Source organism: Coturnix japonica, chromosome 1 (assembly GCF_001577835.2).
Source record: "Coturnix japonica isolate 7356 chromosome 1, Coturnix japonica 2.1, whole genome shotgun sequence".
NCBI lineage: Eukaryota > Metazoa > Chordata > Aves > Galliformes > Phasianidae > Coturnix > Coturnix japonica.
The window spans coordinates 22,378,344-22,396,039 of NC_029516.1; the positions used below are offsets into that span (position 1 = coordinate 22,378,344).

Here is a 17,696-nt window from a genome sequence, read left to right on the forward strand (position 1 = left end):
GTATATTCTGTTTTGTTTTGCAAATTAAATTGGTTCTTGTTATAAAGTGCTGTCTGAAGAAGCTGTGAAATTGGTTAACATTTTTCTCTAATATGCTAAAGTAATGCAATGTAATTTTGCTTTGTTTCCAATCAGTGACATAGCATTTCAAGCTATATCAATTATGTACTCACATTAACTTGAAAAGTAAGATTAAATTAGATAACTGCAAATCAGTGCTTTTTTCTTTTTCTTTTTTTTTTTAATCACCATAGCAATTCTATTTCTTTGCATAATATTATGAAATCTTAAATCTGCCCAGAAAAACATGTTTAAGGTTCTGAAACTGAGCATTAGACATTTGGAGCTCTACCACAAGGTTGACATATCTGTAAGCTGTGAGGTTTGTACTCAGTTAAATAACTCAGAGTAGCTCTCAGTACTACTGAGGAACTCACAGTACTCACACCCATGCAATTAACAGCTCATGTAGATTCCTAATTCAGGAATAGTTGTGCACCCCCCATAACAAATAGCTGATCTTCAGGACACAAGTCAAGGCCAAATTTCCCTTTGTTTTCTTACAGTATCAGATGATTTTTGTACTCTCTCTTTTGAATGCCTTGCTACAGACCATTTACCACAGCTCATGCTTTATTATATCACACGGATATAGAAATTCATTTGAATCAGTACTGTAATAATCAAATGCATCATTAATATAATGCATGACTGAGTCATATTTTTCCACAATATATGAATATTCGTAAAGTTATACATCACATTGTGTCAATTCTAAAAAGAGATTACTAATACATATATATAATTATAAAACCAGTTATGTCCTAAGTAATCATTATATTTATTTGATTAATGTAAATTCATTAGACTTTTTATCTACTGTAGAGCAGTGATGTCTGTTAAATGAATAGCAGCGGTATTCATAACTTTGTTTGTGGCTATCTATTAGAATCAGATACTTTACTTTATCAGGCTGGTCTCTGAAGAGGATGCTTTCAGAGAATGATAAAAATCTAATAATACTCTTTGGAGGGGATGCAATGTGACTGATTGGTAAGGTCAAGAAAAATCTTATTTGCGATGCCCTTATTGGTACATGATTTGACATGACATTTTTACCTTGAAATTGGTTTTAGCAATTGAAGAATATGATGGTTTAGTTTTCAAGAAATATTGGATTGAGGATCTATAAGAAAAAAACAAATTCAATCTCTTGCCTACTCAATTAAGACACTGCCTATCACCCGGCACCTTTAACTTTTATTTAATTAGGCTTTAGATTACATTCCCTTTAAAAACCAAACCTGTGTTCTTCCTATGGCTATAATTTACATCTGAAGACAATAAGGAAGAAAAGATGTAAAAATTATGAAGCATTTCACAAGCATAAATAAATACTAAGCCCCAAAGGGAATAATAATCCATTGTACAATGCATATGACTCATCACTTAAAGGTATGTATTCTTGCTTCATTTGTAAAGTATGACCCTTGAGGCAATTAATTCAAACCTGACCTACAGAATCTGAACTTCGACGCCCAATTCAATTTTTTTCATCTGACATAACTACAGGAAAAGTATGAGGGAGGATCTTGGAGCTCCAAAGGTCTCTCAGCAGCCAACCCAGATAAGAGAGGGGCAGTCAGATGCGTATTACAGGATCTGTAGCAGTCGGAAAGGAGAAAAACACCAATTTGTCCTTTCAAAAGAAGTCTAAGCTTTTGGAATTCCAGTGAGAAATGAAAGATGAATGAGGTTAAAGGCAGACCAGAAGACTCTCCACCTGTCTCTGCCAAGAATGATTTCTCAAAAGAGAGAAATGAGAATTCAGGTCTAACTTGAGGAAAGACCATTCAGAAGGCTTTTGTGTGTAGGTGAGAAATGCAGCAGTGACACTCAAGCAGAGTATCTTGAAGATTTTCAGGCAGCTCGTGAGCTTTTACTGTCATTTCAGTTGGTTCTAATCGTTTGGCAACATTTTAATTCCAGTTGTCTCTTAGATGAAAGCACTGGAGATGATACTTTCCGTTTATCAGATTACTGGGCCAGAAAGTGGAGTAAATCCTCTTGCTCCTGCATCTGAGAGCCAGATCTTCACACAATATGACTGATACTGACTGGGAGTTCTTCAGCTCAGGATGATTAATGTATGTGATAACAATACCAGGGACCTGATGAGTTTGCAGTGAGGGCTCTTCTCTGATACCCACCACTGAATTCCTCTCTTTGTGAGAAATCTACATGAGATGCAGATGCAGCACAGAAAGAAAAGGCCATGGTTCCCCTTCATGAGGGGAGATCTTTACTGAGCTTCTGTAGCAGCACAAAGTGAACACAGATAGAAGACCTGACCCCAAGTGGTTCTGGATACAAAATCAGGAATAACTTCAATAATCCCACACACCATCCACAGTTCCCAGAGATTTTCTTCTATTATTATTAAATAAATTTATGATAGACCCCGTGGATGAATTCTAGGCAATTTGATGGGTATTATGAATAAAGATTTTTAAAATGTGATTTAATTGTTCTTCCAAAGGATCTCCAGATGTCAACTCACTATTGGGAACTTACTATTACAGTATTTCAAAGAGAAAATATTGGCCTCAAGACCTTCAAGTGCAGGAGAACCATCTAGCAGGACTTACAGAAGTCAGAAGGTACTTATTCTGTGGACAGGTTCCTGATCAAACACCATCCCACACCATGCCCTGCTTTTACACGTGAACAGTGCAAAGTGAAAGGAAGGAATGAGTTGCTATCCTTGTGCATCTCATAGAGGAACTGAATGTGTGAGCAGAAGGGAGAGGGTTGGTGTATGCTTGTGCACTGTCTAGAGCTCTCAGAAGGAGGAATTTATGCAGCACTCCTCAAATTTGTATGTTCCTAATAAGAACAAATGGTCAAAAGAACTCATGAAACAGAATTAAAAAGAAACACGCTGCAAATACTGAACCATATGGCTCAATAGCTAGGACAATTTTTTTCACTCATGTTGAAATGATGAATTTGAAGAAGGCAAGACATATTGACAGTGTTAGTGGAATGTAATATAAACACAATTAATATGAACACAGTATTGAATAATTTCACTGACATTTAAATAAATATGAAAAGAAAATTATAAAATTGAAGCAACTTATTTTTATGTTAGAGAAATATTCAGGAATACTGAACTGCAAACATGTGTGCAGCTTCCGTGTTTCTCCTACAGGAGGCTGGCAGCTGCTCCCACAGTTTTTCAGTTTCAGCGATATTGCAATTCTTACGGGGTGCTTTTCCATAGAAATTACTTTACCAGCTGTATTACACAACTGGAAAGAAGCAGACACCCCAAGAAGCACAAGCTGGTTCTGTCTCCTGAGGTCTTGTGATACTGAGAACTCCCAACAGCTCCTGCTGCTTGCTGAAGTGACCCTCACTCACACCCTGACTACATCGGCGCTCCAGGCCCCAATTAAGCTTGGCAGGATGAGTTAATGGCTTGGGGACAGATAGATGACAGGAAAAGGAGAGAGCTCTTTAAAGTCAGGCACCAACAGTTTTAAGCCAATGGGAAAGCATCTCGGAGATGGAAGAAAGAGGGAACAGAGCTCTAAGCTCTTACATTTATCATGTGAGGTCAGAGTTTGGTTTGGTTTGTTTCAAATGGCAAAGAGAAAGGCTGAATCATAACACAGTGCAAATAAGTAAAATTAGCAGGAGGGGCTGGTAATCTCTTGCTTGTGTCCACTGAGGGTTAAACTAATTAGCAGCTGGGATTCAGGTTAATTGTTAGAAAGAATTACTTCCAAACCACTAGGTAAGCAGGTAGAACAGCCCTCTCCAAAGCTTGTTTAAGTGAGATTGTGAAATTTCCTTCTCAAGGAGCTTTAATAACAGCCTAGACAAATATCTGTCAGGCATTGGTCTGAGTATGTTTGCTGCTACTGCAAAGAAGCGGGCCAGGCAAGGTCTTTGTGGTACCTCCCAGCTGCACTTTCCTTTGATGCTCTGGGATGTGTTTCAGTGCTGGCTTCAGTTTTCCCAAGAGCCAGAGTTTCTGAATGCTGACAGAAGCAGCTTCCTGGAGGCTGGTGAGAGAAAACTGTAAAGAAAAAGGGCTTAAAGGACAATTAAAAAATGACTCAGTTCATTCTCCTCTCCCAGGCTAAGGAAGAAAAATATACATGGCCTCAGCTGCAGGACTTGATTATGTTGGTTTGCATTGCACTGTCTGTCTGGGCTAGCTCTATTCAGGACTACAACTTATTTCTCCTTTGTTAACATGATGGTTGTCCATTGAATCGCTCTGGATTGCTGCTGGAAAGAGTTCATCATCATTACGTATGTCTGTAATGACCGGATGAAAGTTTGTTTTTTGGCATATTGCTCATGCATAGGGCCCAGAATCTCCCACGCAGGATGAGACAGGTTGCAGCCATAGGCATCTTTGCAAACAGTTCCCTCACTTACATGGTGTAACCCTTTTTTAATTCCTTTTAAATCTTCCCTTTCTCCCTGAGAACAAATATCCACACTGAAGAAATAAATTTGAGGTAGAGACTGGTGGCAGAACAAACAGTAAGCAGAGCTGAGCTGCCACAGAGGGAAGTCATGGAGTGCCAGAGGCCCCTAATTGCAATGGAGCAACATATATTACTTGGGCAGTGTCAAAGCATAATACACTCTTGATTATAATCTGTTTGAGGTTATAGCCCAGCCCTCCACACAAGGAGATGTGATTTTCGTGCACAGCTGCTTTTACACTGGCTCATATTCCTAGAGCTATGTAAAGATATTGACCGTGGCAGGGGACAGATACCCTCATGGACAAGAAGGCTCAGACTTGATTCTTCTTGTCTGTTGATAAATATCATGCACACAGCAAGGTATGAAAGATAAAGAATATGGGAGATTAATTGTGACTGTCCATGCCCGTGCCTTTTTTAAGATAGCAGGTTAGAAGGCAGCACAGGAAGAAATCACTGCTCAAAAGATTATTTGCTCCTCAGTATTTGGGGAAAAGCGGAAACTGTAGTATTGATTGCCTGGAGTTGCCTGTCAGAGCTGCAGAATGGATTTACTTCCCTACTTCAGATCCTTTTAAAGCTGTACGAATCCCAAGCCAGTCTCCAAACACACATTCTCTTCATGGACTTTGAAGAACACGATGTCATGATTTATTTTTACATCATGTATTGTTCACATTCTCACTTTAAGTCAGATTGTGAACTCCAGCAAGTTCCAAATATTCACCGTGCTCACTGACTGGAAATCTGATAAGCAAGGAATGCAGAATTTGTCCCTGAAGAGCGGGAATTTTGCATATACTCCCAAGGGAATAGAGAAAGCAAAAGAGTGAAAAAGAAAGCTCATATCCATCCAAAGCAAAATCTAAATAACTGATCTCAGAAAATATTTTGCACTTAGAAATAATTGTGCCCACAGTGCTGAGAATCCAAGAAATTCTGAGCTTGGTTGATTTCACCAAAATACTTTATTTCCCAACTCATGTGAAGTGCATTTTTGATAACACTGAATACTGTTAAATTGTAGGGCACTGATTTCCAGATTTAAATCCGTACCCACTAAATTACAAGCCATGATTACATCCAGCTGAAATTCAGGTCCCAACACTCAAAATATTGTGCAAATCAGGATCATGAGGAATATTATGACCTTGAAAATACATAAGTCTGAAAATTTGTCAACATACTAGAATTTAATAGAGGAAATAGCGTATGATCCTCATTAGAAACAAGCTAAAAATTTGAGCAGTAATGGAGCATGTTATAATGTGTGTAGGTTAATTTGACTTCAATTAGGCTAAACAGACTACAGAAGATGAGAAAATGTCAGAGATGTAAGACAAATGTGTAGGCAAAAGGTTACAGGAAACAGTTCCAATCCAAGTAGCCAATAAATGTCATCTTGCCTTATAAAAATTAAAGCTGATCACATGACCATACCTGATGATCATATTTAGATTAAGATACTGTACATTATCAATTCAGATAACAAAAGAAACTTCTGAATTCATGTTCATGAAGAGGTTTCCAATTGCAGACACCCAAACCTTTCTTAATACTGAGTTACTCTACTTGCGTAAAATGTTTCCTAACTTGCCAAACAGGCAATTTGGCAATGAGCTGTTTTTTAAAACAATACCTATTCTTGATTTTACATACATACTTTTCCTCTTTGTTTTTTTTTTAATTTTTTTTTTTTTTTTCATTTTCCTCTTGTATCCACAGTCACCATTGAAATATATTCCTTACTTACCACATTTCAACTTGCCATGCCTGGTAAATCTGGCAAACATGTATTTTGTTGTTCTGTGCTTAGTCATTGAATTTGCCCTGCTAAACTGAGATATAAAAACCTTGTTATTGGACACTGTGAAAGCCTAATCTCTTTGCTTGAAAATTATTATTCTCCTCATGCTCTGATTTCCAGTTTTCTGATGGGCTTTGCCTATGTAAAGCTATTTTTTTCCCTGAAAAACTCTTTGAAGAAAGCATCGGTGAAAGCCCTGAAGTTTTATGGCAAAAATCAAAGTGTTTTGACTGAAAACTCTTTGCCATTTACCACATGAAGAAGGCAAGAAGCAGATTGCCTTTATCAAGACAGACTCACCACAGAGAAGTTCATTCCCAGTTTAGGTACGGTAATCACCATCCGAGGAAAGCACACCGAGTTCAAGTTGATTCCCTGAGCTGTAATTGTACTTCCACCACTAGGGAAAACAAAACAAAACAAAAAAAAAAAAAGAAGAAGAAGGAAAAAAAAAGAGGTAAGTAGGATAATGATGCATCTACTATGATAACCTTAATTAGAAATTATATTTTAGACAAAATGACAGCATAAAACCAGAATTAGGGATATACAGGGTGAATGCAAATCCATAGCTCTGAGCAGTGAGACTCTTTTCCTGGGAAACAAATTTTACACTTGTTATAATAACCAACCATATACAAGAAAAGAAAATTAATTTTAAATAGTGTGGCGTGCCAGGATATAAAACAAATGTGTGAATTTTAAAGGAGAGCAAATAGAACATTTTCTAACTTGCCGCTTTCAGTGGTGCTGAAAAAGGTGTCTTTTTTACTGCTGACATTTTTTTGGCAAAGGCAGATGGTTTGGATTAGAGCTACTGATATAATAAATATGTCACGTAAAAATACACACAAACTACCATACATATATATTCATAATATTTATGATTTGCTGGATTTAGACGATTTTAAAATCCATTTGCTCTCTTGAGTACTGCTGACTTGTCACATTAAATGATTTTCCTCACTAATCAGTGTAATGTCCAGACACGGCACAGGAGACCCACTTAGCTGTGCAGTAGGTATCTCAGCAGGACATCACAGGTACACTCGGCAGCAGTTAGGAGTTAAATCACACAAAGAACAGAGGCGCCCTTCCCCCTTCTCCTTCACCTCTGAAGGGAAATGATATGCCCTCTGCAACTGCACCATAATAGAAGCAATTGGCATGGCAGATAGAGATAAAAATGCAATTTCTTTTGATAGATTGCTGCGCGGCACAGCCACGCTTCTTTCATTCATTACTTTTCTTATTTCGATGAGAAACTTTTACTCACCTAAGAAAAGATTTGGTTGGATGAATTTTTAAAACAACGGGGTCTTCTCTGTAGGTGAAATAACTGTTTGCGTCTCTGATAGCTCCATCGATTCCCACCCTCACACGGTATTCCTGGGGGATTCGTTGTGCTGGAGTGTAGCACTCCACAGTGCTTTCCGATGCACTGGAAGCACAGAGAAGGGCTTGCTTGTTAGTGTTATAAAACACATACTCTGATTAAAATCTTATCCTTTAGTAAGCCCTAACCTTACCTAAAGATCCATGTGTGAAAAAGAAATCATACTGATAATCACAAAGGAGGTTTGTATTGCAGAAAATATGCACAGCACAATGTAGAAAGAGCAGTAACACTTCTTAGGTTACCTTAATTTGACTGCCATGCACCTCGTCTGGTTAAAAGCATTTCCACAGTGCCAGTGACAACCCTATTAATGCACATGTGGCCCTGTGCAAAGGCAGCTTCCAGCCTGGAAAATGACACCAAGTTCAAGGAGAATGACTTGTTCTGCCATAACCAGGCTTTTCTCTTTCTAATGCACAGGACTTGGCCTGTGTTAAAAAAACTCAAGAAAAAAGGGTGGCAGGATATGCACCATCTTCTCAGAGGTGTTCTGCACCGGGGGAGTCTATTGGCTCCATATACTAACAAGGGATAGGCAGGAGAGGGCGAGGAGAAAGGAGGAATGGGCAAAAATTCATAAAGAGTTGGCCAAGCCTGGCACAACAGCAGCCTTGGAGATATTCAGCTTTCCTTCTGTCTCTAATGCTTGGCCCTGGAAGCCTTCCTCCTGTGCTGAGATCACTGGGTGAGATAAAAGATCCTGAAGGTTGAAGCACATGAATTGTGACCACAAGAGCACAACAGAGGCAAGGGTAAAAATTGATTGGAAAAGCAAAATAAAATTCTAGCAGGTGGTTTCAAAGATTTGGGCCAAACCACATTCAATTGCCCTCCAGGTGATGCCATTCTCAAAGGATGTTTCCAAATCAGACAAAACAAGCATTTTTTTACTACGTCTAAAGCTTCCCAGGAGTGTAGTGTTTGCAGTGTGCTTTAAGAGGTTAGTGATTTATTCATAAGTATCTAGAAATGTTTACCATTTTTTAAAGGGGAAAAGAAAAAAAACAACAGAATTCACCCTCGATCTAGCAATACTCAGAACTGGGCATTACTCCCATTGTGGGACCATTACACTTTAGGTTGAGAACTATCTAATCTGAAAAACTGGCTCAGACCTTCATATATGAATCTATACAACTTTGCTTGTAAGAAGAGGGGTGCTGGAAGTGTCTACTGGATAAGCCTGAAGTGAAGTGCGAAGTCTAGTGGTCCCACTTATGAAGGCATAGATCTGCCTCTGAGGAGGGAGTCATCTCACCTCCACAATGGGCATCTCAAATGGATTAAATGAATTGCTCCCAAGTGTTCCATGTATTTGTCCAATAGCTGACCACCTGAGATGATATCAATAAAGCCTATCCTAGAGTATTAAGTAGCAGCTGAAGATCTTGGTAGCGATTACATATTGAACTTGAATACCTAAATCCCTTAGTTGATTTATCTGTTCTGATCAAGAACATAAATCATTTACCAGCCACGAACAAAATTCAGCTCTCTTGACTTCAAGTCTGACTTTAACTAATAGACTATTACTTCTTTGCATCTTCTGCAAGTATGATTTTTCATTACTACGACTTTCCAAAATCTTTAGGAGAGACCTAAAATGTACACAAATTGCCTTGTTCCTGGAACACAGTTGGCCTGATTCTGCCCTTGGTAGCAGAGGTAACAGTTCTGTTCACACCAATGGGAGCCAACCTGCTCTACCTAAAAGAGGACCAAACAAGGTTTGCACTGTTGCAGAATGGCTACTGAATTCAGAATAATTGGTTGGCTATAACAGAGAATCTGTACTCATTATTTTAATAACACTAACATTCAGATAGAATTCAAAGCATTTCCACACACAGCATGTCAAATGTTCTTGGCTGACTTCCTACTGGATCCAGTAAGAAGCCATGAAGAAATTCTGGCTTAATCCTTAAAACTCTTTTATACATATCAGGAAGAGCACTGAGATGATGCAGTGATGCATCATGCAATGAGACTTCTAGTGAAATGCAGTCCTTTCTAGGAAGCTTCCAGACACCTTACACAGGATGTAATCCAGAAATGAATGCTTACTGCAGTTTCTGTTCCCTGATATGTGAGATGGAAAGCAGCGTGTTTATTTTTATTTTGTTAATTCCACGACATTTTAACCAATATTAAAGGCATCAATTATTATTATTATTATTGTTTTTATTATTATTATTGTTGTTGTAAATACATTACCTTTTCAAGCTGCATGGTTTCTCACCAACAAAAATTCTTCTGTATTTTCCACTGTTTAGGTATTTGCCAGCTATTGTTAGCAATGTTCCTCCAGATTTGGGGCCGTAGGTAGGTGAGATACTTGTTATTATAGGATTCTGAGAGGAGTGAAAATAAGAAAAGAGGACTGTTATGTTTTTCTGTTTTCAAAAAGAATAATCTTATAATCTTAATATGTTTATTAGCACTTCTATGAGCTAATAACAAGCAATGTAGAATTATCATACTGGACTGGACTCACGAAAAGTCTTCTTTCAGTTCACACTGAAATTTATTCAACATCAGAATTTTAATCACGGTGCTTACCACATATGAAAATGTATTGAATAATGTTTTTCCATGTCCAACAGAAACACTACTGGATATATTAAAACTTGCATTTTTTGCAGCAGGAGCTGTACATTCCAGCCTTTGGAAAACAAAGAAAAAAACTGGATTACATTTATTTTCCAAGGTTGACCATTTTATATTAAAATACAGCCACAACCATTTCATAACAATGCTGAACCCACACAGAACCAGCCATCAACCTATGTAGGTATATATCAGAAAAAAACAGCAGAAAGTACCATGGTCTTCTTCAATACTAAATACAAATGCCATGGTGTTTATATACAGACAGAGAAAATAATTTTAATAAATCAAATATATTTCTGAAAAAAAAAAAAAAGGAGAAAACAAATGCCTCCCATTTGGTTGGTTAACTTGGTTTTTGGAATTTTCCCCTAGTGTCAAATTTCAGCAGACAACGGAATTAGAAACACTACATCCTATATAGATTTAATGTTTAAATATAAAATTTACCAAAAATTAAACTTGAACTGTATATACTAAATAACCTCTGTCTTGAACTTAAGCCATTATCCCACTGTCTCAAATACTTATTTTTGAGGAGAAGTACTGCAGAGAGCCATGAGCAGCATGATGCCCAACTACCTTCCTCTTCTCACGTTCCTCACAGGTAAGGAAGATGGAGGTGACATATCTGAGTCCTGCAGGACCTGCCACATTTTCAGACCTTTGAACAGTTTCATTTTTGCCATCTCCCATGGGTACAGAACAGCATTTTGAAGGCAAACCAGAAAAAGCTGTTGCAAGAGCTATTGGCATTAGCTACCTTTATGGGCTCTCCAGAGCACTGTTTTCCTGAGGAGCTTGTCAAAATGGGGGATTGTTTAATACCAAAAGCTTTTGTTTGAAAATCCGAGTGGAAGGACAATACTTATAGACTGAAGTTCGTACAATTAGTAAAGCCATTCCACATAAAGAACATCTTTATAAAGGAAATTTTGTATTTTAGGTTTCTTACTTGTTTTTGTTGCTAGATTTTGCTTCTAGAGCGCAGATTTGTCCTCCGATATGGACTACTGTATTTCTTAATTCAAATCTATTATTTTTGCTGAATCCAAAGTCCCATCCGCACAGTGTCAGTTTTGTCCCGCCTTCTAAAGGAGCGCTGCTTGGCAGAATCTGTTAAAAAACATTTTGTTACTTGCATCGGGTTTTCTTGAACTTCAAATGGAGTCAAAGAATGTGCAAAGGAATGATTTTAGAAAAGCATTTCTTCTGGCGGTTTGTGTCCTACCATTCATCTTAATTGCTCTTCACCTTTCATTCGTCACATTATGAGCTTTCTCTGACAGTAGCAATAAATAACAAAACCTATACTAGGGAGCTTTGAAGGATAGTGTTTAGGGGCACTGAACAAGCTGTGCATTGTAATAGTCTTTTAAATCCTGTCGTTCTTGTCTTTCACATCTTATTTCTGGCATGTTAAACATACAATGTACTTATTTTGTTAGAAGCTGAATGCTGAACACAAAAGAGCCCCCAAATGACCATTTTTTGTCAGCTTGATGAAAGTCAGGTTCATAGTGAAGTAGCTTCAAAGACACCTAAATCTGAACCTGGATTGGCTGTGATAAAGTTAACGTGATTTCTGCTATTCTTTCCTTCAATCTTTTACATTTGGTCACCTCTAATTCCGAGTTAAAAATAAACTACCTCTCAGAAACACAGAGACAATCTACAAAGGAAATGCTTTTTTTTCCTTCTGTATATTGTAAATTGTCCTGTAAAATATAACAATGGTGGGAAAAAGGTAGAAACACTATAGAAGTCTTGCAGAACTCAGTGCTGGTCAGTACTGCCAGCAACAAAAATAAAAGACATTGGATTAGGGTTTATGGGGACAAAACTGCAAAATTGTGCAAAACTACCAGTGCTGCTGGACAAACAACAGAGCATGGAGGATTGAATTTATACTTGTGGTTGTACTGCTTGAATGTCTTAAACTTAATGCTTCAGTAAGAGTAGTTTTGCCCCTGAAATGCAATACAGCTGTGCCTTTCAAAGGACTCGACTTCATTTTCAAGCTTAAAGGCAAGTGTTTGAGAGATACTTGGCTATTATTTCATCTGGAAATCCAGTAAGACACACATTTCTTTTCAACTTTCTTCAAGACTATCACAAATGAACTACTGTAGATAGAAAGGAAGCTGAAGAATACTTCAAAAGAATTACACCATATATTCTATATGGGGAAATTTACTGCCACCATTAGAAAGCAGACAAAGAGTCTGATCAAAAATGCACTGAAGTCAGGAGGAATCTTTTCTGCTTTAATGAGCTTTGGATCAGCTCTCAGTGAGCACAGAAGAGGGGACCTATGCAGGAACAGTGCTTCTGCACAAATCCCATAAAAACAAGCTATGCTTTCATAGTCTTCCATCACCCAATGCTGCAGTTTAATGTGGGGAGCAGCACTGCACCCTGTGGAGCTCACGCCATTCCCAAGTTTCAGTTTCCCTTCCTTTTTTTTTTTCCCTTCAAAATCTGGATTGACTTCAGATCATAGTTTTTCACTGAAAATCTCAGCACACTATTTTTAGGAGCAGCAAAACCCTAGCAGGAACCGAGATTGCTCTGTGGGGGTACAAGATGTTTTGCACGGTAATGCGTAGACTTCTGGCATTTGAAGAATCTGAAATTAATCCATTAAGTTAGCAAAATAAAGGCATTAAAATCAAGCTTCTCAAAGACATACAGAATCAAAACCTAAGGCATTTAGCTGGTTTTGAGTGGTATTAGCCAAAACAGACTTGTGATAGCAGCCCATGTGCTTTGACTGAGGAAGAATGAAAGTATTTACTACATTCTGTATGAGGTGAGACTTCAGAGTAGACAGCAAATAAACATGCCAAAACTTACACTTTTTTTACTTAAGCATTACTAAAATTCCCCTACAAAGTTTTCACTCGTTCCTTTATTTCAGATGACCTTTATGATGAAGCCAATGAAAGTCAAATGTGGTTTCCCAGATCTTTTCTTGGGAGAGAGGGAAAGAATAAGCAGTGAACCTCCTGGACTTTGAACTAAGGCACTCATAGGCATCTTCTCTGTCTTTACATTATACAGGTTGCAACAGAAAATAAGCAAAGTGCAAAACAACAACAACAAAAGCAATGAAATTTAGGACTTGAAAATTGTTGTCAATTCTCTGTAGGCAGTAAACCCACCGAGAGCCTGTGGCACATTCTGCCATGAGGCTGCAGCTCCCCATGGCCCTGCTGCTCCCTGGCTTTGGGGCATGGGGCAGAAAGCCTTCTCCAAAATGTAAAAGATTGTGTTTTTCTTTTGTTTACGTTAACAGCTGTTCTTCTAATATCCACTCACATACTTCATACACTCTTAGAAGAAAATATCTATTTATTAAAGTTTCAACAGCCCATTCATTTTAATTAAGAGTGAAGAATGCGCAAAGGCCACATCTGAAGTTTCCACCAAAACCTCCAATCTAAGCAGGCAGCAGAAGGTCTGATATTCTTCATCCTTCTGTAACAACAGCTAACTAAAATGACTCACTTTCAAAACAACAACACACCATCCCAGGCTTTTAGCCACAACAAAGAATCCAAAGGGAGACCAGTTTATTTTTCCTTTCATGCACTTCACCTCTCAGAGTGACCTGAACTCTGCATGCAGATGCCTGCAATTTGTTTCATTATGGAGTTATCCCAAGTGAGAATCCTTTGAGTCCCCAAGAGCTCCTCTAGTGCTGTCACTCAGGCTGACAGAACACGCTCTGGTTGCAGGCAGGGTGGGTTGGTGGAGGCACATCTGTGGGGTACTGTGCTACTGTGGGGCAGAGCCCAAATGCTCCAAGGAAAAATACTTAGAGCAGGGCAGAGGGCCAACATGTCAGCAGGACTCCAATGGGAGAACCTCGTGCTTCCTCTCTGCCATTCTTCCTGAGATGAAAATATCATCTTTATATATTTTATTTTTTTCTTTCTACTGCACATTGCTCTGTGCAATAATGAGAGAAAACTTCTTTGAAAACTCATCTAACATTCTTTGGATCAGACCCTCCATGTTCCCCTCAGGTTAAAGCGCTCATGTGACATATCCTAAGCAATCTACCTCCCTGAAATCTGCAAAATTACGGAGAGGTAGGACTGAATTTCAAATACTATGCAAAGCAGGTCATCCTCTGTTTGTTAGGAACAAAACAAGCTTGTTTCTCATATTTTATGCATATGGGTTTAAAGACAGATCAGAAGATGATGGATAATCTGTTTTACATTTTTTTCAGTAATAATGTTAAATGTCATGGTCCAGCAGAGCATGAAATCTGTCTTAACAGCTAGCAATCCAAAGGGATTTGAGTACTCAGCTCTATTTTTCCTTTCAGACCTTCTAGAAGAAACTTCCACCAATGTTGGCACACTGTAATTCAAGATTGCCTTCAAGATCTAACAGTGCCACAGATCCACATCCATTACAGGGGTAGGCTGGGCTTGTGCTGAGCAGGTAGGGCTGAGAGCAGTGCGTGGGGAAGGGGAGCACGTGGCTGGCAGCATGCCTGCCTGCTGCCCACATCTAAGGAATACTCCATCAAATGAGTCCTCCCAGCAGCTCCAGGGGGATCCTGGATTTGGGGATACACTTCTCGGTCTAAGCATCTTTGCATGGACACTAGCTTCTCAAAGCTGCTGAGCACATGTTGAAATCAGAGAGGACTGTTGCAGCTTAGCACCTCTGAAATTCAGAAACAAAACAGTTCCAAGCCTTAGAAGTCTTTTGGAAGCATGGAAATACACAGCTAATGCTGAAAAGTTTTGCAGAGAAAAAATGTTGAGGGTTACTACTTGTGCTTGAGCTCTAGGAAAGACAAAACAAGCTATGAAAGATGGTTTGGTCCTGAGGAAGTATATAAAAATAGGCCAGGACTAATTCTCAGTGTATGTCTTTGCATCGATGACTCATAGTCTCTTAAAAGTGAGGACCAGAAAGGACTGTTTGATCATCTACCACGGCTTTTCTGAGATGGCTGTGATCTTGTATAAAGTGAAAGTAAATGATTCACTTTTGGAGTTAGCAGTTCTTTCCATCTCCTTTATCCAAAGGTTAGATGACAACTGAAAGCAAAGCAAACTTGGTTACAGGTGTGCATACACACACATATCTCCATCCATTTTGCGCTTGATTCCTAGATTGCCTAATTGTCTGTTCACTGAGTTTTTTTCTGGTTTAGCTTTACATTTTGCATCTGAAATGTGAAAAAAAGCCTACCTGAATAAATGAATTTCCAGCTTACTAGCAGATACAAAGTTTTACAGTAGTTTTGCCTCTTTAAAACGTTGTCTGTGAAATTATCTGCCTGGTTGAAAGAGGACAATCTTTGCTCCCTTTCTCTCTGGTAGTTTCCAGTGTCAAAGCTTCATCTCCGTTTATAAGCTGTACACTCAGAGGAAAATTAACTTTTTAGTTGTATAGTTTAAATGTGTTTAAAGGGAGTGGGTGCAAGTGCTAGTGACGAGCGTTATGCTTGCTCCTCCCTTAATTTACTAATCCACTGCTGCTCCTAAAACCCCAGCCTTCACAGCTGTACCAGACTTAACTAAAAACAGCTCTGTTAAACATTCAGTCAGCCCATGCAAGTCTCACGCTGACCATGGCTAACTGGAACCAGGGACAAGTGGTGTGCTCATCTGCCTTGTCCCTGCATGCTCCTCATAGGCTCCAGCCCATGGAGAGCAGCCTCTGGCTGTCCCCTCTCCTGGGACACAGCTGCTATAACGAGCAAGGAAACTCCTCTCCTTTGCTTCTCATATTCACCTGCTGAGCATCTGGGGTCACCTCTTCCTGTATACCTACCCTAAAGACTCATCCAGTCCTTCAGGCTTATGAGGCAGTGTTAAAGCAGTGATGGCAAATGGTCATGGTGAGGGCACTGTTGGGTATGACAGGCTCTGAAGGATGGTAGGAAGGCTGCCTTTCATCCTGTGGGCTGGCCAGCAGCCCCTGCGCACTACCTGTGGTACGTAAACACCAGGAGTAAGTGGCTTTACCTCATAAACTCTTGGCAAGCAGGTCTCCTGGGTCCAGGTCCCTCCGTTGCACTCAGGAGCCCTCACACACTGCTGGCCACACCAGCCGCAGCGCATAAAGGCAGGTGCCAGCAGGCACTGGCTGCAGGACTGGAACTGGTGGCAGCCTGGCCCATTCAGTGGCACCTTGGTTATCTGTTGATGGAAAGAGATGGTACACAGAGCCTTTAAATGCGTACGCTTGTTGGCAAGGAGTCTCAATTTATGCGCTGTGTTGTGGTGCTACTCAGATTTCAGCTGTGCAAGTTGTGGTTCGACTTCTCCTAAGCTCGATAATTATAGGATCTTATAAGTAATTTAACTGACATGATTTTAAATTCACTTGGGAGAAACCCTAAAGGCATCTTAATGTTATATACAGTTACTACCAGCATCTGGTGTTTACAGCAAGATAGCATTTTTTTTTGCTGATGGAAACAGCAGTGTGCTCCTCCCCGTTCTGTAGCAATTCTTGGAGAAAGCAGTGCGTCTCAGTATGTCTTAGTTCATGTGTTTGCTAAACCAGTCGTGGTCGCTATTTTGGCTCTGGTGAGGCTACACTGGCAGCCGTGACACACTGGGCACACAATGCCTCAAATATGAGATTTAACACTTATTATCATAAAGCTTATCCTATATCTAAAATATAAATTAAAAATGATGTTGTGTTTCAAAATATCATGATAGGTATGGTAACAGTAGTTCTAAATATACATTATCTTTAGGCAAAACATTAATATTAGCATATATATGCTTCATTTGGTAAGTATACTTTATACTTCAGTACCTTTCTTAAACCCGTTGGGGACATTCTCTTTGAAAATTACTGTTACAAATATCTAATACATTTCCAGTAAATGATTAATAACCATCTTTAGTAATGGTTGATTTATTTCTTTGCATTCTTATAGTCAAATTATTGCTTACGATTAGGGTTTAAGATTATCTGTAATATTATCTGCTAATGCAACGATGTTCTAAGCTCACTCTACAATGCATATCCTGCTAATGACAATAGCATATTTATTTATGACAACTCTTCATGTTTTGTTAACCCTTTGTAATCTACCTGTGAAAACATTCCTCAAACCTTACCATGAGCAGCATCTCCAATTTAAACACACCTACCTAAGACCTGCACACACACCTCTCTTTAAAAGGTTATGATCTTATGACACAAATGAACAACAGTCGGGAAATTCTGCATTCATTCTTTTCTTAAGCCATTGTGTAGTTTTCTTTGCAAGCACTTGAATTAAGTACAGTTGTTCAGCCTGAGTTTTGCATTTCCTGGCTTTTGTTGGTTTATATCACAGTTCTTACATTAGTTAAATATTTCCCAATCTTAGTCTGTT

At 38.9% G+C, this 17,696-nt stretch overlaps 1 protein-coding gene across 2 annotated transcripts in view; it reads right to left on the reverse strand.

Annotated features, from left to right (window-relative positions):
- Positions 1–17,696, reverse strand: part of MET (MET proto-oncogene, receptor tyrosine kinase) — an 86,825-nt gene that overhangs the window by 22,982 nt on the left and 46,147 nt on the right. For both annotated transcript variants that reach the window (XM_015853670.2, XM_015853664.2), the window contains exons 5-10: positions 16,324–16,497; positions 11,280–11,440; positions 10,277–10,379; positions 9,932–10,068; positions 7,595–7,759; positions 6,619–6,718 (exon numbers count right to left, since the gene is read on the reverse strand). In XM_015853670.2, coding sequence (XP_015709156.1) covers positions 6,619–6,718; positions 7,595–7,759; positions 9,932–10,068; positions 10,277–10,379; positions 11,280–11,440; positions 16,324–16,497 — 840 coding nt within the window. The remainder of the gene's footprint in view (positions 1–6,618; positions 6,719–7,594; positions 7,760–9,931; positions 10,069–10,276; positions 10,380–11,279; positions 11,441–16,323; positions 16,498–17,696) is intronic.